Here is a 24,051-nt window from a genome sequence, read left to right as displayed (position 1 = left end):
AACAAATGTACTTTTGTGTTGTTTTATAGAGTTATGCCCCTTTTCCAACAAGAGTTCAAAGTGACTGGAAAAAAGAAAACAACAGTAATAATCATGTCAAACAAGCACTCAAATAGCCCCAGCACTAATGGAACAGCTACAAACATGTTTCCAAGACAGAGGCAGTGCTGCAAGCAAAATATCATGAGCTGGAGGAAATTTGATTGTAATCTCTTGTTGCTGTCCAGGCCAGTGCAGTCCTGTCCAGTCCTGAAGGAATCCATTGCCTTCCCTGGTATTATTGCACATTGGCTAGTGAGATAAAAATCAGGGTGGGTCATTAATATATAATTAATTGAAGGCTAATTGGGTGGGCTAAAAAGTCAATTTAGAAAAAATAAGTAGGAGAAAACACAACATACTGCTTGATTGGTGATGGTAATATCTATGTACTAAGACCTCATGCTAAGGAAATGTTTGGTTTGGTTTTTTCCTCTTTGAAAGAATAGAGGGCAATCCTATGCAAGTTCAGACAGAAAAATTAACAGAACAGCCTGCAACTTCCATCATGCCCTAGCCAGCAATGCTGGGAGATGTGGGCCTTTTCTGCCTAAATTTAACAGGATTGCACCTTGAGATGATTTACTTATGATTAAGTCCAACATATTCCAATGGACATTCATTTTGTTGTGAAAATATGACTGTAAGGAATCCTTACCAGTCGTTACAAACTTGCCACCGAGCAGATGCTCAGGATGTTCGGTTTATCATGTGAAATGGCTGAGCAGCTCTCCTCTTCCGCCTGTGCAGTTGATTTAGCATTTGGTACACAGTCAGACAGAGAAGGAATTCCCCTTGCTTTGACAGAGGAAGTCGGAGAGAAAGCTGAGCAGCTTCTAGTGTTCCAGGAAGCCCCTCTCATCAGCTGTATGGGGACTAGCAAAACGACAGCAGGCAGATCTCTAATCTGGGGGGCGGGAGGAACCACTGGCCCAGGTGCCAAATCTGGCCATTCTGAGGTCTGCATCCTGCCTTCTGTGGTTCTTCAGATAGCCTTACCTCTTGCTCTGGCCCCACTCACTTCCTCCAACTCCCCATCATTTGATGGTTTTCTAGCTTTTGTGCCATTTTCATCCTCCTCCTACATGGCTGCAATGCCTCTCCGAAGGTTTAATTACAGTAGTTTAAGTGCTTTAAGCTAAAATATAGTGGTAATAGATGCACCAAAAATACAGTCTTCCAAAAGAGCGATTCCAGAATGGCATTCAGCCCTCAGGGTTAAAGGATGCTCTAATCCATTCACTATCCAGAAAAAACTTGTGCATGCAGTGGGGATAGCAGTGGTAGAGAAAAGGCTTTGTTTGCTTCCATCATCACTGTGTAACCTTTAGGCAGGATCTTTGCCATGTTGGTTCTGCTGAATCAACATGGCAAAGATGGGAATCCTACCCAAAGTTGGGAGTCCTACCCATTTGAACCTCAGCAGTTTTCTGTACTGTCTCAGTCCTCTCTGATCCTCGGTAGATCAAGAAACAGTCCTTGCCAATGCAGGGGGTAAAATGCTTAGGAGGTAAGGCAGTGGCCATGATAAATGGTTTATTCCTGAGCTCAGCCAATTTGTTACCCAGAAATTAATTCAGAAGTGCGTGAGTTTCCAAATGTATAGTCGCAGAAAGGATGAGGTGCTAATATAGAATGAATCGGTCAACAGTTCTAAGCAAGATTAGCCTCAATGTTCTGTAACAGAAAGACTTTATTTATGTCCCTGAATATCGTTAATCCTTGATTTGGGATTTTAAAGGGCACAATGCTGGTATTACATAGTAAATTCATCTCTGCTTGGTTGACTTTCATAAGCAAAAAGACCTTTCACCCATTTTCAGAAAACGTAACACATGTGATTGTGTTCCGTAATATTAGTAGCCTGAAACTGTAACTCACAAATTCCAGCTGTATAATTGATTCTGTTTCCTTCCCTCTTAAAAAGAAAAATAATGCAGCTAACTGGTGCTATGTATGATGGGCATGATTTGTGGAGATTTAGCAACATGCTCATTAAAGTGGCAGTGCAGAACATGTGCAGGGTGCAATCCTTTTGCCCTTTCACCAGTGCACATCAGGCTCTGAACTCATAAACTTACATTCATCTTTTGCCCTGAAGAAGGTGTTGTGGGGGCAGCACCCTGATTTTAATTTAGATAGCTGTTATTTTGCCATCTAGAGGAAGCCCCAGGGAGGGAGAGTGAAGATTAAGACTCCTGTGGGAATCGGCATGTTCTCAGCCCCACATCCTGCTCCGCTTCATGGCCCCTTTTTCCTTCTCCAACATGCGTTTGCAGCCTTGGGGAGCAGCGGGTGCAGATCTTTCCCTACAGGCTGCAATAGGGGAGGGGTGGGGACGGGCCTTGAGCTTCAGAATATCAGCACATTGCAACTCGGGTTCAGAATATTCAGTGGTCTTTGGCACAGAAAATGGTTCTGTTGGTTTTACAAAGCTTTCAAATATATTAGCTCTTGGATCCAAATTTCATGGGTGTGTGGGGGGCGGGGGGTTGGGTCTGTGACTGCATCATAAAGATTGATTTTTTTTTCTGCCCATAAATTCACTTCTGCCAAACCAAGGAAGTTGTCTGAACAATAGCTCCATGTTATAGTCTAACAAATATTCTTCTTGCTTAGAGAAAGATATCTCTGTCAGCGTTCAAATTAAATGCTCGTTCATAGTGGCAGTTATGCCTAGTCTTTAAAATACATTTCAGGACAAAACTGGGAAAATGCTTTACTGTTAGGTCTTAGCAGTATACAAGTGGGTATTTTTGCAAATGGTGTGGATAGGAAATGACTCTGTGTTGTGATTCTAGATTCTAGATAAAAGACCATGAAAGCAGTTGCCCCTCAATAGCTAGCGCAAGGGCAACAGGCTGGACTGTCAGGCACATGGGTCACCTTGCCATAGTCTTCCACACTATGGTCAGATGTACTGCATTTCTACTTAAATTATAATAATTATTTCCAAACTTTCACCTATGCATATGAATTAGCATATGCAAATATTATGCAAATTCATGTCATCTTTTGTCCTCTTTTAGTTGCATGATCCTTCTTTTCTTATGATTCATAAGGAGCCACCCTGTCTCATATCTTTCATCAAGACTGGATAGGAAGACTTTTCTTCTGTCAAGCAGCCAGTCAATTTTCTTGAATTTCTGCTTTGGAATGAAGTTTGAGACTGGAATAGCTTCTGCCATTTAATGAAAAGGTTACAAGTACATAGTCAAGCCATGCTCAATGCATGTTGACATTTAACATAAGCAAAGGGATGTGTACAAGATACAAGGTTTTATGTATGTTCCGACCAGTTCAAGGGCATGGGGGAATCCACCAAAAACCCTTTTCTAATTGCTAAGTAGCAGTTGTAAATCAAACAATTTATAGTGGAAATCTTGTTAGCCTAGAGTGTGCCCCTGTTAACAGTTTCCATGGCAATTCGGCTTCAGCTTGATACAGATATTTTCATTTCTCGGATCTCTCTAGGGTACAGTTGTGTTTTTGTTTTTTGCTTTTTAAAAATAGCCTTCTTTATTTAAGTTTCAGTTACGAATTTTAAGGTTTAGATTTGTTTGTACAAATAAGCATGCTTTACGGCCAATTGGAGGTTCCAATGAGTTAGAACCCCAGCACAAGTAAGCACTGCTTAATTTCTCGAAGAGATTGCATATTTGGGTACATGAAGAAGCGTAGAAAATCCATCAAGGAGGAAAAGATAGATGCATTTTGCTTGGTAGTGCAATGTTCTTCCACCCAGAAGCTCCCGGTAACAACAAGTATTTAAACTGAAACCTACCAGAACCTTTCCTGATTGCTTGATCAGGTATAGCTTGTGGAACAAGAGTGAAAGCAAGAACTTAAAGGTGCAATTCTTTGCACATTTAGACTGAGAAAATCCCTAAACAGCCAGCATTCCCCAGCCCTAAGTAAAACCAGGGTTGGAGCTATTCCAAATTCTAGTATGTTTGAACTTCTAGGAAACATGGAATTTCTGAATATTAAACTTTCCCCTGTTTTTTTCAGGATTCAAGACCCTGTTGAAAGGAATTTCAGGAAAGTTCAGCAGTGGAGAACTTGTGGCAATTATGGGTCCATCTGGAGCTGGGAAGTCAACACTCATGAACCTTCTAGCAGGTTATAGGTTAGTGATCAAAAAGGCCAATTAACAATGGGTGTGTTTTGTTCATACCTAATGTTTTGATCTGTACAACTCAAATCAGAGTACCAGGATAGGCTTCTGTACTGACCTTGCATATCATAACATAGATTAATGCATGGCTTGATCTTTCCCCAACAACCTAGAATTCTTGGTACAGATATCACAATAAACAACACAGAGTTGGAGCTCATGATGTGTGATGAATCCAGTCTGGGGGTGGGAATCCATCAGTCTTTCCCAGCTCGGTTCCCCAGACTCTATTCAGCACCAATATCACTCAAGCCAGTTGCTGGAGATGATTCTTACTGAATTCCCTGGTTAAAATTCTACATTAAGTACAATTTAGTTTTAGGGGCTTAAAGATTTTCAATCAAGGTGCTGTATTACTGAGAGAACTCCAGAGATGCTAGAATAAATACACTGCCACCATTATGAGGGCTGGTTTGCAAATTGCATTGTTGTGGACAAAGGACTCATCTATGATCTTGTGATTTTCCAAACAACCTGGCAATGGTTTGGTTAGATGCATTGGTAATAATAATTTTGTACATCATGCATACTTTTGTACATCATTCTGTACATACAGAAACGATTAACTCACATACCTGTAGGACATGAAAAAGGCTGGAAATGGGGAAAACCGCTAAGCAAGCCTTGGTTCTGTCTAGCCTAAAGGCTGTAAAGGGAAATTCTAGCCTATTTCTTTTCTTGACTAATTTCAGAGAGACTGGGATGAAGGGAGAGATTCTCATAAATGGACAACCACGTGACCTGCGCTCTTTCCGCAAAGTGTCCTGTTACATTATGCAAGATGACATGCTGCTTCCGCACCTTACTGTCCAAGAAGCCATGATGGTAAATTAAAAATAAATACATAGATACATATCTGCCTGAATTGAGCTGCTATTCTTCATTGATTATAATTTCTTAGGAGTGCTTTGCATTGTACAAAGCAATCGTGTGCTGTTTTACATTGATATACCCATGAAAAGGATTAATTGCGGTAAAGACTGTGAAATGGTCTGTAGAGCTGACCCATCTGGTCTTGCTTTGGTGCATTGGTGGAGAGGTTTGCCATATATATCAAAGTGAGGCAGGGTCCCGTTCATGCAGAGGATCCAGAGGAGTATGTGCAGAAGCAATAATGTATAGTTCCTGGGGTTTCATTTAATATTGTGAAGGGCCTGATCCCTCCACGATTCACTTCTGTGCCAGGGAATTACTTGCAACATGGCACGCAAGAGTCAAAACTACAATGTGTCAAATGAATACATGAGAATCTTAACAATCAAATGTATGTGCAATATGTGGTTATTTAATATTTTATTTATTCGTTGGATTTGTATACCCCTCCAACTGGCCAATCCCCGTGGGGTGGCTTGCAAGCACACAACAAGGAAGCAAAAACAATACAACAACAACAACAATAGTAAAATGGTGATTCAACATTGAATATTGCAAAATTTAAAACTGAGCAGTAAATTAATAATTGAAGCTGTAGGTTTCCTTTTAAATGCCTACTGAAAAAAGAAGCCTGCAGGCTGACCTTGCATGGACTTCACATATGTGGGGCAACTAAAAAGAAGGTGTTTGTCAGTGGCAAAGGGTTGCAGTAAAGGAAGGCCCTTCCTGGCCCCGTGGTTCTGCAGTTTGGCTGTGGGTCTCTGTTAATGATATTCGGTTTGGATCTGTGTTGTCCGTTGTCCCCTTCTGGCATTTCTGTCCTGGGGACCCACTAAAATAAAACTTCCTCTGCCTTCCTTTATTTCCTGATAGAAAGGCTGCATGTTTTTCAAAAGCAAGCACTGGACGTGAAGGCAAAGTCAACTCTTTTCTGGCATGGCACCGAAGCAGCGCAACTGAACAGGCGCAGCTAGATTTGCTTGTTGTCCAAGCTGTCTGGGAAGTCATCCTGCCAATTCTGTTTAGACCTGCCAAGCCTTTGGCTACAAGGGTCAGCATCTCTGGAATGTCTTGCTTTGCTGTGGGCAGCAGGCTCAAAAGAAAGCTGCTCATGTTGTTGTCATACATATCCCTTATGATAATCACAAGGGTGATCAGTTATAGCTGTCTAAAGGAAGCATTTGCTTGACTTTGGAGGATTAATGTAGAGATAAAAATGTCCTCTTGAATATTTCAAGATGTGTTCAATTCCATTACTTCTCAGTATTTATTTATTTAATGTAGGCTTATGGCAAGATCCTAGAGGGGTGCTGGGGGAAGAGGAGCAAGTGAGATGCCTGCTGATCTGTTGAGATGAAGCATTAACTTGCGAGTCACTGGCAGCCTAGTAGCCCTGCTGTGCTATGTTCATGCCACCCAGTCAGTTGCCTAGAGGGCAATGCCACTCATGCCTTCTGAACATGCCAGTCAGGTACACTTGGGAACAAGTGCTTAGAGCTCCGGAAGAGAGATTTTAGTGTTCATCCATTAAACTATGTTTTCAAAATGCAGTGTGCTATGCAACTTGGTACTATTCTTTAGAAAATTTGGTCAGTATCCACCCAGGGCCTTAAAACGCTCTCTGTATATAGAAATAAATCAACATATTAATATTTGTCAGTTAGTTGCAACCTAGGTGGCCACTAATGAATTGCAAAGAGGAGGAGATGCAGGACCAGAAAGAGGACAGATGAGGATAAACATTTGGATAGCCTCATTTATGCATATAGATGCAAATTTAGAAATAATTATTACAGTTTGGAGAGAAACACAGGCCCTCTCACCACAGTGTGTCCAGGTGACCTGTGGGGCTTGCTCAAGCAAAAACTCTTGCTTAGTTTTTCGTTGGAAAGCTTCTTATATCTTTAGACTGGAATTGCACTTCAGCCCTTCAAATAGAGGACATTTTCAAAGTAAAGCACTGCCCTCCATAAAAGAGGACACATGACTATAGCTGTGTGTTTCCCCACAACTGGAGAAAAGTGGAACATCCTTGAGACATTTGACTAGTCATACTGATTTCAGTATTTCTCAAAAGCTTGAGCTGATGAACAACCCTCATATATGCTTCAAAGTTCACTTAACTGAAACCGGGTAACATCCTAGGAATATGTGGACTGCCCTGACTAATTTTTCAGTTTTGGTACTATAGAAACCCTTTTGACTTCCTTCCAAAATTTGTCACTGTCTTACGTAAGAAGAGATTTCAATGTAGCTTTGTACCAACAACTTTAGTTTCTATCGATTAAGTTACTCCAGTAGATATTCAGCCTAGCCTCCACTATACCTTGTTGCTATGAATTCATCTGCTAAAAATGCTGTTCTCTGCAGAATAATGCCTCATTTTATATCTGTTATAGTGATCAGCCATATTCACTGCAATAATCGTATATCGTGTGAATAAAATGTAGATTCATAGCATGACGCAATCTCCAAAGACGACTGCTCCTAACAAGGATCATATGTATGCTAATATTGCAGGTTTCTGCTCACCTGAAACTGCAAGAAAAGGATGAAGGCAGGAGAGAAATGGTATGTATATGTTTTTACTCAGGGATAAATTTGGCGTAGGTTGAGGCTTTTCTATGTAATTGTAAAGAACAAGCTGAAACTTGGCACCTTTTTATTGTAAGGGAGGAAACATGTATCTAACATGTTTATAACTGAAACTAATGTATTTAGAAACATTTGTGGGACATTTGTGCTGTGCACAGATTTGAAACTTGCACTTCAAAGAGAGGACTGTCCTCTACAGAAGAGGATGCATGATCACCCTTGGCTGCCTACCCTGATTATTTCCAGACCATCCACTCACAGAATACATAGAACTGGGGGAAAAGTAGACTCCCAATGCTTGTTTCCATGCTATTTATAGTATTGGCAGTCAGCAGGTTAAAGTCACTTAACAGAAGAATAGGGATGGGGAAGGGCAAATATGGTTAATTAAAGCATTCACAGAAGTGCTCAGACAATGACGAAGATGCTTTATTAAACAATTGGATATTGTATTCTTAACTAGATTTGCAATTTGGGTTTTGACCTTGAGTGGGTGGCATCATAAATGTTTGTCGGAGTTAAAATGTAGAATGTACAGTAGTGCATGGGAGAATTAAGAGTACAATCCTAAATGTATGCATGGAGAAGAAAGTCCTATTGGGCCAAATGGGGCTTACTTCCGGGAAAGTGGGAATCAAATTGAGTTACAGCATTGGGTGATTTTAAAGCATAGGTCTCCCTGGGAAAAGAAGGCATTGAGGAAAAACTTTATTGAACATTTATGTCCAATTTTATCACAACATTGCTAGTTAAAAATAACTCCTTAAAACTTGAGGTATCAATTTTTTCTCTACCAGCTAGACAGGAAGTATGTTTTCTCTCTGTGGTAGATCAAAGCACTCTGGGAAGTGAGCCTTACTGTGAAACTGTTTGCATGGCCAAAAGAATAGATTGCCAGCCTTCTTTAAAGAGAACTGGTTAGTCATGTCCTCTCGCAAGAAAATCAAAAGCATAAATGTGCACTGAAAGAACACTAAAACAGTTTGTGAATACGGCTTAAAAGCATTAGAAGGGTGTCCTGGACTTGTGTGAGCGAAAGAAGCTCCTGCAAATATTCTTCCCTAATAGCAAAAATACCATTTCAGAGTCTTTTCTGTAGAAGTGAGCAGCTTCTGGGGATCAGAAGGCATGTTGCACACTGGGAACCCATGAAGAGCTACTCCACTGAATTTGCTGCTGTCCCTCTGCAACCACCATGGCAAAAGCACAGTGATTTGCTGCTAAACAAGACATGCCTCGTAGACCATTCTAATGAGAATTTCGATTTTTTGTAGGCAGCTGGGAGTGCAATTCTGTTAGCAGACAAGGGATGTGTTCTCTGCACATCTTGGTTCCCTGGAAAATCACCACAATTTTTGCCACCACAACAGCAAATTTGGTAGCTGTGTAGAGGGTGTAACTCCTGCCCACCTATTCACCAGTTTTTCTTCATGGCTAATATTAATATTGAGAAGCTGAACATCTCAGGACAGAGCCAAATATGCCTCAAACATCACATTTGTATTGTAGTGAACGAAATATGAGCAGTGCTTTTAGGAATAGCACGTGATCTTTATTTATTTATTTATTTATTTATTTATTTATTTATTTATTTATAATATTTCTACCCTGTTCTACACAAATAAAAATGTCCCAGGACAGCTTACAATGATATGCCTGTTATGTTGTTCCAGGTAAAAGAGATCTTGACAGCTCTAGGCTTGCTGCCCTGTGCCAATACCCGAACTGGAAGTCTTTCGGGAGGGCAGAGGAAGCGTCTTGCTATTGCTTTGGAGCTGGTGAACAACCCTCCAGTTATGTTTTTTGATGAGCCTACCAGGTAATTTGTGATCCAAATAAAGATGGCTGATTGTACTGATATGCACCATGAGATGTACTATTCTTTGTTAGGACCAAAAATACCAGAGAACAGGAGCTGCTGTTGAAAGTCATTGACTTTGAAGTGTGAAGGAGGCACTCCTGGGAAAGTGCAGGCACCTCCCGCCATCTTACACTGGGGCTGTGTGGGCGCACGTGTGTGTGTGTGGCAATCTTCTAGAGAGATAATCTGTGCCTTGTCTCCACCTTTCAGCTTGGTGTGCACAGCTGTAGCCTGTAAAACATATTTTACAGACAAATAACTGTACAGTGAGACACAGTGGGAAAGGGAAGGAGGAAGGGAGAGAGAAGAGTACTTTAAGGAATAGAATGCATTTTGGCATAATGGAGCAGAAGAATAACCTTACCTAATGACTGATTAAAAAGTGAATAAGCTGGACTAGCTGGTGGTGATGCTATGCAAAGCCCACTGGGAATGTCCATGCAAGTCTCAGTGGAATTGCAGAGTTCCTGCTCGGTTTATTCCAAAACCCATTTTAAACATGAGTCTGTGGGAAAACATACCTGATGAACTACTCTCACTCTCTTTCAGTGGCCTGGACAGTGCATCTTGCTTTCAAGTTGTATCTCTGATGAAAGCTTTAGCACAGGGTGGCCGGTCCATCATCTGTACAATACATCAGCCCAGTGCCAAACTCTTTGAGCTCTTTGACCAGGTACTGCTTGGATTTGTATGGGTGTGTGTTGGGGGGGGGGGTGCATACCTGGATGTATAATACCCACCCCCCAAATTGGCTCAAGCATCCTTGAGCAAAGCGCTGTATCTGAAATTTCATTTTCATTAATTCATTTCATTAATCTATTAATTAACAAAATTGTTAGCTTTAGAAGGTCATAGTGAAAGTATATTTTGGTCCTCTTTCCCTTCCTGCATTAAACTTCTCCATGTATTTTCAGTGATGTTCTTCTTAGATGTTGGCTGGCTTCCATCATGGATATATCTTGGGGAGGAGTGAATGAATAAAGGCACAGGCATTGAAATGTATTTTCAGAAAGCTTTGCAAAATTAGAACATTTACACATTGCCAACATGGAGTACTTTGAATCTTCAGAGGAAGGAAAATCAAAAGTTTAGGAGTAACTGCAGAAATGTTTCTATCAGAAGTCTTAAGGCTGGTTCAAGCTCTGAAGGGCACTCAGATTCTTCTCACAGGGCTTTGATACCCAAAGATGCATGCTGGGGAGATGGAATAGTTAAAAAATGTCACTATGTGCTAATCTTACATATCAGGGAGAAGGCTGTAGGGTCTTTCTTTCGCATAGACCTTTTTCTGTGATGCATCCTGACTAATTCTAGCCATGCATTCACATGGCACACCTAATGTGGCAGCTGACCCACCCAAAGGTAATTTTTTGTGATCGTGGTTGTGCCTTCTTCAGTCACCACAATCACTCAAAGAATGCTTCCAAGCAGTGCAACTGGGGATGGCTCATAAAGTCCCCGTTAAACAGAATCGGCAGATGGGTGTGACTAAACCACAAAATAATCGAACTCCTTAGAGAAGGCAGGGCTGGTGTAGAGCAGAACACCAGGAGGGGGAAGGTTAACCCATCTTCTGCTTGCTGCTTATCCTCTCCAAATCATTAGCATGTTGTAGTGAAAACACTGAAAACATGAAAGAAAAGCAGCACAGGGCTCCTGGGATGGTGAAGTGCCTCCCCCTCCCCCACAGACAAGCACAGACTTCCTAAATTAATCCCCCCAAGATGCCTTTTCATCTTGACATATCCTTCTCCTTTGTGTTTCCTTCAGGTGTTGGAGTTCAGTTGCAGACATTCTCCTTATATTTAGTTAATTCCTGAGCAAATATGCTCCAGGGATAAGACACTTTTAACATTAAATATTTTAGATCTCTGAACTAGTCCAGGTATACATTTTCTCTAATGAAATACAAAATCCAGGCAGTTTCAGACGAGCCTGATTCAACATATGTAAATTGAGTTGGCAATAAAAAATACCTATAGTAAACAGGAGATGCCAAGCATTATAGATATGAAGTTGTGGAAGGATTGGAAGCATTAGCAAGAGTCCAAATATGATGCGAGTTCAAGATGATATGAATAATGGAATCAGTGTCAGGTATGCTAGGAGAGGTATAGTAGTGCATACCAAGCAATATGTTCATGTTTAGAATCGTTTACATTTTCTTTACATTATGTATCAGAGAATAGGTCTTCAGAGAATATATGTAAGGCTGATATAAGGCTCTTTTCCATGGTGTTTGAAGAGGTGGTTTAGTAGATACAAACCCTTCAAGGGTTTTCCAGAATTTAAGGATACAGTCCAGGGTTCATTTATTCATGGTAAATCCTATTACTTACTGGTGTTTACTAACAAATCTTAGCAAGCAATCTTGCTACGTTGTCCAAGTCAGACCACAGTTTCCTGAATAGGGTTGTATGGCATAATTCTGTAGTTGATCGGGAGCGTTCCTCCTCTTTTTTCTTTGTTTCAGCTCTATGTCCTGAGCCAAGGGCAGTGCATTTATCGTGGCAAAGTGTTAAACTTGGTCCCCTACTTGAGAGATTTGGGTTTAAATTGTCCAACATACCACAATCCAGCAGATTTTGGTGAGTCAAATAGAAGAGATTCTCCTCTCAAAATCATCTCTTGGTCCTACCATCCCGCCCCACTCCTAAGCTCATCAGATCAAAATTTAAATTTATTCTTTTCATATATGTCAGCCATGAAATGATATCCTTTTGTTGCTAACACATACCCTCTAGTGGTAGATATGGTTACTGAATTCAAGAAAGGATAAAGGTGTTTTGCTTGATTAATAATAAGCATTTGGACAAGTGAAACTTCCCCCTAAAAGAAGCTGTGTTTTCTCAAATTCCCCTTTCTGTGTCACTCCTGAGGACCAAAAAGTTTAGTCACACTTGAATCTCACAACCTAGTGGCTGATCTTGTTAATAAACTTGATTATTAAGAATTTCTATCTGGAGAGCAAACTAGCTTGTATGTGTGCATAATTTTTTGTTTTTGTTATTGAAATGAAAATTCTGTGTTACAAATTCTGCCTTAAGAAGGCTTACAGGTGGAATAAAAACATACAACCATAATCTAGTAATCTGTGCCCATCTGCTCATTTAAATTTTAGCTGTTTTTACTATGGTGGGAAGTAGTGATTGAGACTGCACTGATGGTTGTGAAATGGGATTGTACATCTTGAGATATTACTGAGTTCTTATGAAAATAATTTTATTTTTAGCTCTAGTAATTGTAGAACTGCAAGTTTAAACAGAATGAGTGTACTCTCTTACTTCCATTCTGGAAATGTTTTATTATTTTAAACCTCTTAAAATTGGTGGCTATGAAATTGTATTGTACATTAGGAAATTCCAATTATATACAATTAAAAACAATTGCATACAAAAATTGGAGAAGTGTAACACATTCTAGAAGGAAAATTGCTAGCAAAATATGTACATTAGACAGAGACACATACAGAATGTATGTATCGGGGAAAATGTGCATAAAATGCTTCTGAATTTTCTTGTGAATTTAAAAGGAATTTATCAACATTCAGGATTAACAGAATTTGGGACTGGGAAAATGCAAAATGGAGAGACATCAAAACTGAGAGTATCTTATATCCTTACTAGTTATTGCTATCCTTTGCACTTCTAGACAATTTGGCACTGTACCAAATCCCCCACCCTGTATATATTTCCACACCAACCAACTTTGAACAATGTTTCATGCATCTGACCTTTGCTTCTCCTGTGAATTGTTTGCATGGAGACAGGTTACATAGTTTTCTTCTGTCTCTTTAGTGATGGAGGTGGCCTCTGGTGAATACGGAGACCAGAACAGTCGGCTAGTGAGAGCAGTCCAAGAAGGAATGTGTGATGCAAGTTACAAGAGAGACTCTGGAGGAGAAAGTGAACCTAACCCTTTCCTATGGCACAAACCATCTGAGGAGGTAATTCAGCCGAAAACCATTTCTGAAATGAGAAGGAGGCTGAGAAAGGGCAAACAAGCTAATTGCTGTAGTCCTCTGAACAACTTATTTAAGGGAAAGTCCCTTACATGAACCAGAAACATTGCTCAGAGATGCAATTTCCCATCAGTGTTGCCACCATTGAAACAAGCAGGTTTAACAAGCATTCTGGAAGCTTGAGGATTAAAGCCCACCTAGAAATATGATTTTTTTAGAATTCTACACAGAGCCAAGACTCTTAGGAAAACTCTTAACTTGCATTTGCTTGAAAACATTTAAAATGACATTCTGCTAATTTGATTGCTTCAGTAAGCAAATTTAGGAGTTTTAGGCAGTACATTAGGGTATAAAAGAATTAAATTTGGCATATGTGGTTTTTCAGATTTTGGAGAACCACCCAGCCCTGGCCAGCCTAGCTGGGATTGCGGAGTGTTGCACTAAAGCATCAGGAAGGCAACATGGCCCCTTCTCTGGTTTAGCATTTGCTTCATACAATGAGTAAACAAGAATTAATACTTATGTGGTTTTTAAAGCACCTATAAGTTCATAAGTGCCCGACAGCACTGGATTTTAAAAGCTAAATGTTAAATCTAAAATTCAGCTGTGTTCTGAGATCATAAGAAATATTTATTCAGAGTGCTTTAAATTACTTCTCAAAAGGGAAATTAAGGGTTCAGATAGACTAAGAATGCACTTCTCCACACAGTGATGTCCATCTTTGGAATGCATCCACACCATCCATTAATGGACACAGCCTTGTGTGGTTTTAAAGCAAGGCCAGGCTGAACATAGCCATGGATTTATGTTGGAGGCTGTTAATGCTGGTTGCTAAATGGGACCTCCAGGTCCAGAGACAAACTATTTCTAAATGCTAGTTGCTAGGCAGGGATTAAATGCAAGAAACAGCTATTGCCTCTTGCTATGGCTTGTGGTCATCCCAGTTGCAAGTGTCTGGCTACTGTTGGAAAGATGATGCTGGGCTTGATGGACCATTTGCTTGATTCAGAAGGATTCTTAAGTTCTTAGATCAGTCCTCCCCAACATGATGCCCTTCAGACATGTTGGGCTGCAACCCCCATAATTCTAAGCTACTAGCTAGGGCACCAGATTGGAGAAGGCTATCTTGGATCTGCATCCTTTTAACTGAACTTAGATCTTGTTAGAATCAAAGAACATAGCCCTGGCTTTTCTCATGGATTTCAGTGGGAATTAATCGCAATTCACTTGAATCCAATCAAGCTGTGTCAAATCCACTTGCTCTCTGAGTGGTGAATTTGTGAGCTCACCTAGAATGTAGGTTCTGTATTCAGAGATTCACAACCATATCTGTGTTTATTGGTGCTTCTGCTACAATGTTAAGGAAAGAAGGCATAGTGTTTCTTTTTTCTTTTTGGTATTTCTTCAGGATTCTTCTTCCATGGAAGGCTGTCATAGTTTCTCAGCCAGCTGCGTTACTCAGTTTTGCATTCTGTTTAAAAGAACTTTTCTCACCATAATGAGGGATTCGGTAAGGCTCATTTGAATACTTTTTAAGATGAAAAACAAAACCAAAGAGGCATTATGGATTATCACTTCTGGAGCACAAAGCCCCATCATCCCTACAATATGCATAAATCAGGGTGAAATTGATACAATCTACTCTTCTCTGTCCAGCTGGTTTCCTGGATCTTTTCTCTCCATCTTCATTTGGACTACATTTCTCTTGATTGTCTCATTTGAACCTTCATAACCACAAATGTATGCATCTTTCTCCTTGTTTTCTTATTTTATTTTCAACCCTTAACTAGCCCTCCCATACTCCCTCACGAAATGAGCAATCATGGAACAAGAAAACATGATTGCATCAGATTAATTAATTTAAGGAGAAAAAAACCAAATGAAATAAAAACAACAAGCCACACTTGCTGGTTCAGATTGCATTAGAAGCATGACCAACAAGGGTGATTTTATAAACTGGGCAAGCATGCAACCTGTATACATGGGGTGGTAGTTTATTAACCATCCTTGTATTGTGTGAACAGACCCATAGTTTGCTATTCAGTAAAAAGATGGCGTATCTGCTACCACATACAAGCATGTCAAAGCACGCGCTAACCCAACATGTCCTTTAATATTTGCCTGGGACTCAGAAGTCACAGGGAGACAGAACTGGGTGGCATCAGCCTAGTGGCTGCTCCAGAAGCTTCACAAAGATGTTCAACAACACTGGGGCAAGATGGCACCTGGCCCTTGCGTATTAATAATGCAAACATGGTTTTGCTTTCCTACCAGGTCCTCACACATCTACGGATCACATCACATATTGGAATTGGTCTACTCATAGGATTGCTGTACTTGGGGATTGGAAATGAAGCAAAGAAGGTCCTGAGCAACTCTGGCTTCCTCTTCTTTTCCATGTTGTTTCTCATGTTTGCTGCTCTCATGCCAACAGTTCTCACATGTGAGTAATGATGGTGCTATTTTAATAATCTAGGAAAAAGGTATTTTAAATGACACCAATATTTGTGGGAGACAATAACTCACAGGCTGAGATGCTGTCAAAATATGTGAGATTTTTTCCTGGAATTGCACTCAACTTGGCTTCCTTACAATATTTATTTGGTTCTAATTAAAGTTGGGGAAGCAACATTAATGATTGCTACCTGCCACAGTGTGCAGTAGAGATGTAAACCACCGTTTTACCATTTGCAATTCCCTGTTTTTAACTCCTATGGGTTCTTATTTGACAGGGTTCTTGAGACCACATAACAGAACCCCCTGCAGCCATTGGAAGTCCCATATATCTTACTTTTCCTAAAAATGGAATACAGGCATATCCTGAGGACCAGCACATGCATGCATGCATGCCAATCATCCTCCAACAAAGCACATTCTTTATGGGTAAAGCAGCACCTGGATGCAGCAAGAAAGGGATAGCAGAGGTACAAGGGGGCATCTAAAAGGTGCTGTGGCACAATTGGGCTTCATACAAATGTTTTACGTAAATAAATAAGTCAGGGTGTTGAACCAGACAGAAAAGCCTATGAAGGTCTAGGCAGGACTGTGACTCTCCTGGGTCTGTATTCAAACATCGACAGCAACTTAGACACAGGAACAATGGGTATGACCAATCATACCCAGTAACTGAGTGAGCACAGTGAGCAGCCATGGGGTTTCCAACCATCCCATCAATTTCCAAGAGCATGTCCAGACACTGTTCACAATGCATGCCCAGACACAACCCTTGAACTTTTTCTGTTTGGTGAGAGAAATCTGAGAAGCTGTTCTTTTCACACACACTTTCCTGCCCATTGTATGGAAGAGTCAGCACCTCCTCTATGGTGCACTGCCACATATGTGGGCTTCCACTTATGTTGTAATCTATGCAATCTGTTTTTATCTATTTCAAATTTGATTGTTTGTTTGTTTATCCTAGTTCCTCTGGAAATGGGTGTATTTCTTAGAGAGCATCTGAATTACTGGTACAGTCTGAAGGCCTACTACTTGGCCAAAACGATGGCTGATGTCCCTTTTCAGGTGAATACCTTTATGCATCTCTCTGTTGTATGCCTGAAATCCACAGTTCTACTGCTGAAATTATGCCTAGAATCAGAACTTAGCACTGGGATATTATGTCTTTACCCTGCCTTTTTCTCTAAGGAGCCCAAAGCAACATATATGATCCTTGTCCTGCCCTTGTATATTTTATCATCACAACAATCCTTTGAATTAGGTTAGGCTGAGAAGCAGTCACCCAGTGAGTTTCGTGGCCAATAGAACCTTTTATTATCGAATAAAAAGTTAGTGTAATATGCAATGAAGGAGATAAACAAGATCATCAAATGTAAGGACATTTCAGTGTAGACCAAGGCCAAGATCATTCTAATATTCCCAGTCACTACATGTAGGTGTGAAAGCTGGACAGTGAAGATAGCTTGACAGGAAGAAAATCGATGCATTCAAAACATGGTGCTGGAAGAGCGCTTTATGAATACCACAGACTTATCCCAGAAAGGCAAGCAAGTGGGTCCTAGCCAGAACACTCTCTGGAAGCAGAAACGGCAAAACGGAAGCTGTCATAGTATAGACACACCATGAGAAGGAAAGACTCACGGAAGAAGACAAACAGGCTAAGGAAAGCAGAAGTAGGGGAAGACCAACTATGAAATGGATGGAGATGTGACAGCCTTGAGCTCACAAGAACTGAGCACAGCTGTGACGGATGGGGCATTTTGAAAGGCGGTCATTCATAGGGTTGTCATGAGTCAGGGACAACTCTCTTACTTCAGAGAGTATAACGTCTTCCGATTTTGACATAAATTTATGACGTCAAAAAGAAATGTATAAACAACATCCAAACTTGTTTCTTTCTTGCAGATCATGTTTCCTGTGGCTTACTGCAGCATTGTATACTGGATGACCGCACAACCCTCTGACGCACTACGATTTGTCCTGTTTGCGGCTCTGGGAACGATGACCTCACTTGTGGCTCAGTCACTGGGACTTCTGATCGGGGCAGCATCCACCTCGCTCCAGGTCTTTGCTTTGGCTTGTTGTGATAGCACCCATCTTTTCTGACATTTTTCATCATGCTAGCTGTTGTCCAACAAATACCCCTGGCACCGAGAAATCTTTCAGCAAAAATGTTTCAGAAAGAAGTCTGACCCCTGTTTCCGCTTTTGTTTTTTAATATTTTTTCCTTGACTTTTTTTAAAGGTGGCAACGTTTGTAGGTCCTGTTACGGCCATACCAGTTCTCCTCTTCTCAGGATTCTTTGTCAGCTTTGATACCATTCCAACGTACCTCCAGTGGATGTCCTACATCTCTTATGTCAGGTAAACTGGAAAGATGTTTCTTGGTCTTTCACATATAACTGTGCAAAGACTTTGCTATTTATAAATTGTGAAGTTTATTTATTTATTTTATTTTACTTCTATGCCACTCCATAACCTGAGGGTTCTTTGGGCAGCTTACAAAATGCTAAAGCAGCTAATAAAAGTACAATCAGTAAAATAGATAAAAGCAATCAAATTAATAAAATGTTATACAAGGTGATAAAAGATAATACAGAATCATACCCACAACATAGACCAAATACAACCAAACAATTAAAACACCATCAATCAGTTAAATGAAGTCAACAGTGAAACACAAATTAAATTAGCCAAATGCCTGTCAGAACAGGAAAAAGAGTTACCTGATGCCTGAGGTTGGTGCCAACCAAATGTCCCTGGAGAAAACAAAGATGTGATTTAGAGGAACTCCGGGAGGTTCTCTTCAAATAGTTAGAATGGGCATCAAAATGGTAAATGTGTTTCAGTATAAGCAAATTTAAAGTAATACACATTAGAGCAAACAACTCCAGCTTCAAGTGTATACTGATGGGACCTGAGCTGGGATGACTGACCAAGAGCAGTATCTTTGGGTTGCAGGGGATAGTTCAATGAAAATGTTGACCCAATGTGTGGTTTCTGTGAAAGCAGGCAAACTCCCATGGTAGGCACAATTAGGAAAGGCATAGAAAATCAAACTGTCAATATCATTCTGTCTTTATACAAAACTATAGCGTGGCTTTACTTAGAATGTTGTGTACAGTTCAGGTTACTCATCTAAGAATAGATATTGTGGAGTTGGGAAAAGTGGAGAAAAGGACAACTAAAATCACCAAGGGTCAGGAGAACTTTCTCTAAGGAAAGTTATAATAACTGGTACTGTTTAACTTATTAAAAAGACAAGCAAGCAGAGACATGATTGAGGTGCATAGAGGTACATGGAGAAAGTGGGTAAGGAGGCAGTTTCCCCTCTCTCATAATGCTACAAGCTACAGCCATCATATGAAGCTGATTGGCATGAGACTGAGAGCAGATAAAAGAAAATGCTCTTTCAGAATGCACATAGGTTAAATTATGGGATTCACTTCCATGAATAATACTGATGGCCACCAATTTGGGTGGCTTTAAAGGATGACTGGGCATATTCCTGCTGCATCAGAGGCAGCATGTCTGTGTATACTTGGGCAGGAGGGTGCTGATGCAGTTATTCTTCATTCTGCTTTCACTTTGACCTTGCAAATTATTCTTCCCTATAGATATGGATTTGAAGGAGTTATTCTTTCCATCTATGGTTTGGATCGAGAAGATCTTCACTGCGACAAAGATGATACTTGCCATTTTCAAAAATCAGAAGCTATCCTCAAAGAGTTGGATGTAGAAAATGCTAAACTTTACTTAGATTTTATTGTGCTTGGAATTTTCTTCATCTCCTTACGCCTCGTTGCCTACTTTGTTCTTAGATACAAAATTCGAGCAGAGAGGTAGAGAGATACCAAATGCAAGAACAAGTGGTTGTGGACTGTCACTATTTTCCGGATTGTGGCAGACAAGTTTCCAGTGTCCAGTTGCAAATGATGTTGTGATCTAACCCCTAGAGAACCATGTCATGCTGGATTAGTGGATGCATACTTACAGTAACAAGTCCAGTTGGGTTTGGTCATATTTCTGTTATACTTCCTAGCTTATCTAGGAAGGAAAACATGAAGGAAATCTTGTGCAAGATCTGGAGGAAAACGATACTAATCTTGAGAAACATTTTCTCATAGAAAGTGTGTTTCTTGTAAGGAGAATTCTAGTCCTGGCAACAAGATAGACAATGGCTGGTGATCTTTCATCTGCATTCTGTCCTCTACCACGTGGAAATGTGAGGAACGTAGGCTGATCTTTCCTGTTCCATCTTATCCATCACTCACAAGAAATTCCCTGTGAAAGCTGATGTCTACAAATTCTTCATACCTTCAGAAAATATCTCTCTTTAAAATGAATGGAAACATTTTTATAGGATATAAGTAATATGATATGATGTTCTCCTTTACATACAGGGTTTTAGATCTTCATTCTCCTGAGCTGGTCTCATATGCCAAAATCATGGTTTTAGAGTAACATGAAAAATTCTAAGTGAATGTTTTAGAAATATTCTTGAGTGCAACGACCTGTAACCTGGCCACAGAGTACTCTTTTTTAGCATTTACTTTTGTAATATCCTTTCAATCCAATTTTCTCACTGTATTTGAAATATCCATTCTTCATATTAACTACCTCCCATGGTAATGGAAACTAAGAATTCTACTGCTGGTGATTTGTGCAGTCATAATGAAATAGAATCAAGAGTTTCTTTGGATGTTTTAAAATATTTTAATAAGGTACAACAGGACAGAAGTCAGGACTGGCACTGCCAGTGGTTCAGGTTCATGAATGCTTAGATTATAGTAAAAAGTTTCTGTGATGCATATATGGATCTCCTAGTTATAAGTTCAGCATGCAGAACTCAAACTATCAGCTCTGTTTTCCACCAGCCCTAACATATATTTCATAAAACTGGTTTGATCCATACTCCCATCGTAGTTGGGTGCTGAACTAGGTGGCAAACTTGCCTAGTTTCACAATTTTCAACCACTATGCAAGCCAAAACTGAAGATATCCTTCAAATTTGCATATCTCCCAAATTTTCCAATGTAGTTCTACAGTCAAAAGTGTATAAAAGAATGTGCATATCAGGGAAATAGTACTAAATAAGGTAATGCTAAATAATTTCCTAAATTATTTTTGCAAAATTGCCAGCAAAAATGTGTGTGTTAGATAAAAATGCATGTGCTTAGAGAAATGTACACAAAATGCTTATGAATGTTCCTGCAGCCTTTTAAAAAACAACAGCTCAACATGCAGGAAAACTGGATTTAAGATTGGGGAAAATAGGAAATGTGGAGAACCTGAAATGGTCCGATTTGGCCATACTCCCTCTGTGCTGGACTGTACAAATTGGTCTATGGCCATTTTTGTCACCAGTTTATCATTGTATTTTCCCTCCATGTTAAGCTGGAATCTTAAAAACTATGTTGGATGACTGGAAACATAATTTAAGCAAAAGCAAACTATTTCCATTATTATTGGCAGGATTATGTTTATGATTCGGGCTTTACAATAGGAACCCTATCTGGAAAACTAACATGGCAGGAAACAACTTCAGCACTCTAGGTCTAGAAGAGATGGAAAAGTCCTGTCTACCTCAGTCCAATTATTCAACTTGGGACACCAAATTATACCGGCTTTACAAAAGAATCAGATAAGGTTGCCTTCAGGCCTGGAATGCTTTTGTTTCAGCAGCCCAGAAACCCAGAGAATGGGTTATTCAAAGAAATTGGATCACCATGTGGTTGAAGCTGAAACACATGCCCTTTGGTGTAAGCAACCCAGCATTGAACAGACTATTTTAAGCAGAGAGATCTCTGCTCAACTCAAGCTGCTCCTTTTCTAAGTTCTAAGACTGAAGGTGAGTCACAGTCTCCCAGAGAGACCAATGTTATATTTAAATGTACTTTAAGTTTGGATGGCGCTGTGAAATCCTTCAGACTGCCAGAGATAATTAAATGTTACTTCCTTTTTTATGTATCACAGGACTCAAATCTACACCATGAACTAGCAACCCATAGGCTGGTCCTTAAGACCTAAATCTAAAATTAATGGTGGTTTGCTGTGACAGTGACTGCTTTGTGTCGATGTGTTCTGGGCACAGTTTAAATTACTGAACATTTTCTTATCAAGTTGAGGTCAATGTCTCTGATGCATTCTCATAAGTAAGGATAAGTAATACGTTACAATTTTAGAGGCTCATTAAATTAAGTGGAATCCTAGCAATTGCTGGGCATTTAATCATAATGCAGTGTATTGATCATTATGCATATACTTCCCATTCGTTTACAGCATCTCATAAATGTACCAGATTATTAATGGAGCTAGAAGAGCTGTTTGCATTATATATAAGCAAATATAATGTTTAACCCAAAATAACAATCCATAGTGTTTTATTTTGGTGCCTTCTTGTACCAGGAAGCTTATACCTTTTGGCATAATTCAGTGCTGGTTTTGAACACAGTGATCATGCTAAATTGGAAAGCTATGTGTGAAATTCTTATCCCGCCCTTAGAAATTGGTCTGGTGAGAAACAGAGTTGGTACAAAACAGTGTGTTGGTGGAAGGCAAAATAGAAATGTAGATTCCCTTCCAGAATGTGTTTACACTTTAGGAAACAATCATATGTGCGATTAGACTGAAACAAAGTCCTACAACTCCCAGCATTCCCTGGACAGGCATGCTAACTGGAGGAGGCTGGGAGTTGTGGGACTTTTTTTCTTGTCTAAACTTTCATGGGATTGCATCCTTACTGTTCAAAGCTGGCAACAGGATGTTCTAGTCCCTCTTTATGTCATTCTTTTTAATTATGCTCATATGGGACCATGGATCATTTCTCAGTGGAGGAAGGTGCCAGGGAGTTGTCTGTATATTTAAGTAGATACCATTTATCATAATATCTCAAATCTTCTCATGGATAACACCTTCTGTGTATTGCCATGAAGAAGCAAAGGGCTAAAGATGAATCACACGGGAGATAATTTTAAAGTAGTATCTTGAGTATTGGAATAGTTATAATTTTTTCAAGCATGTAAATAAAAAGGATATATAAGGCATAATGCCACTGATACTGCTGCTCCATTTCTTCCATTGATTTCAATGGAATTGTGTAGGATTCCATCCAAATTAGAAAGATAGGAGAACGTGCAGTAGCAATGCATAACAGTTTATGTCCCTGCTTTGGAAACATTGTGATGTTCTACAGTGACAAAGCATGCATTCAACTTGCAATTCAATGGTATTAACAAAAGGAGAATGGCATTAGTTTTTTTGTCCTGCTTGATCAGCTTTAGGAATGTTTCACCTCAGCCTGGAATTGCTATACTGTCACTTGTGCCTCTATATTTGTGTTCATCAATCAATTTTGTCCCATTTGTTTCTCTAATAGCATAATCTCATGTACAGTATAGTATTGTTCTATTTTAGAATTCCCAAGATACTGTCTAACATGGCATACTCGTCATCACTTCAAGGCTATTGGTGGAACCCTATAGCTAAGCATTTACTGTAGAATTATGCTAACAATCGTAAAGAATATTTTTGGACAATAGTATCCCCATAAAAAGAACCCACGGGTTCAACAAAGGTTTTTTGTTTGTTTTTTGTAAAGGCAAAATGTAATGACTTCCTATTAAGGTTGTCTCTCCTGAGTTCTTTTTAGGTTCACATAAAATAGTGCATCCAATCTTTTCAGGGTTTGTAGCTACAAAAATTAATAAAAAGGAAAGCATTGCCTTGTTCTATTATACCATGTATGGTTTAAATGTATTCTGTGTGTGCATCCATCACTGTTATCTCTTGAAAACATTTATGCATCCCTTTTATGGTACAACCTTCCAAACATTCATTTTGCATTATTCTCAAAGAGAGAAAGATGTTACTTTTCATTTAAATCGTACAAGTATTTTTCAATCTTCATTGGAATGCCATATGCAGGGGAAACAACAGTTTCATTATAGAGCATAAGAGCATTTTTTGAGATTCAGTGTAAACACATATAAAAAGTACTTTTTGCCCTATGTGTCTTCTGTTGAAAAGATGCTTTGTCAACTGCATAACTTCATTAAGCAACAATAGAATGAATGTAGATCTGTATTTCTCT

General features: G+C 39.7%; 1 protein-coding gene across 1 annotated transcript in view; it reads left to right on the top strand.

Annotated features, from left to right (window-relative positions):
* The window catches only part of ABCG1 (ATP binding cassette subfamily G member 1), a 55,576-nt gene extending 31,879 nt beyond the window's left edge, over nucleotides 1–23,697 (top strand). Inside the window, exons 3-15 of the mRNA XM_044442455.1 lie at nucleotides 4,051–4,168; nucleotides 4,909–5,041; nucleotides 7,610–7,660; nucleotides 9,358–9,503; nucleotides 10,095–10,218; nucleotides 12,019–12,133; nucleotides 13,343–13,491; nucleotides 14,915–15,016; nucleotides 15,781–15,949; nucleotides 16,925–17,025; nucleotides 17,866–18,024; nucleotides 18,205–18,323; nucleotides 19,577–23,697. Of these exons, the coding sequence (XP_044298390.1) occupies nucleotides 4,051–4,168; nucleotides 4,909–5,041; nucleotides 7,610–7,660; nucleotides 9,358–9,503; nucleotides 10,095–10,218; nucleotides 12,019–12,133; nucleotides 13,343–13,491; nucleotides 14,915–15,016; nucleotides 15,781–15,949; nucleotides 16,925–17,025; nucleotides 17,866–18,024; nucleotides 18,205–18,323; nucleotides 19,577–19,805 (1,715 nt within the window). The 3' untranslated portion in view covers nucleotides 19,806–23,697. The remainder of the gene's footprint in view (nucleotides 1–4,050; nucleotides 4,169–4,908; nucleotides 5,042–7,609; nucleotides 7,661–9,357; nucleotides 9,504–10,094; nucleotides 10,219–12,018; nucleotides 12,134–13,342; nucleotides 13,492–14,914; nucleotides 15,017–15,780; nucleotides 15,950–16,924; nucleotides 17,026–17,865; nucleotides 18,025–18,204; nucleotides 18,324–19,576) is intronic.
* The last annotated feature ends 354 nt before the right edge of the window (nucleotides 23,698–24,051 follow it).

The sequence above is a fragment of the Varanus komodoensis genome, unplaced genomic scaffold (genome assembly GCF_004798865.1).
Source record: "Varanus komodoensis strain SLA01 unplaced genomic scaffold, ASM479886v1 scaffold4, whole genome shotgun sequence".
NCBI lineage: Eukaryota > Metazoa > Chordata > Lepidosauria > Squamata > Varanidae > Varanus > Varanus komodoensis.
The sequence above is the reverse complement of the archived record's forward strand: the minus strand, read 5'-3'. Positions and strand labels throughout refer to the sequence as shown.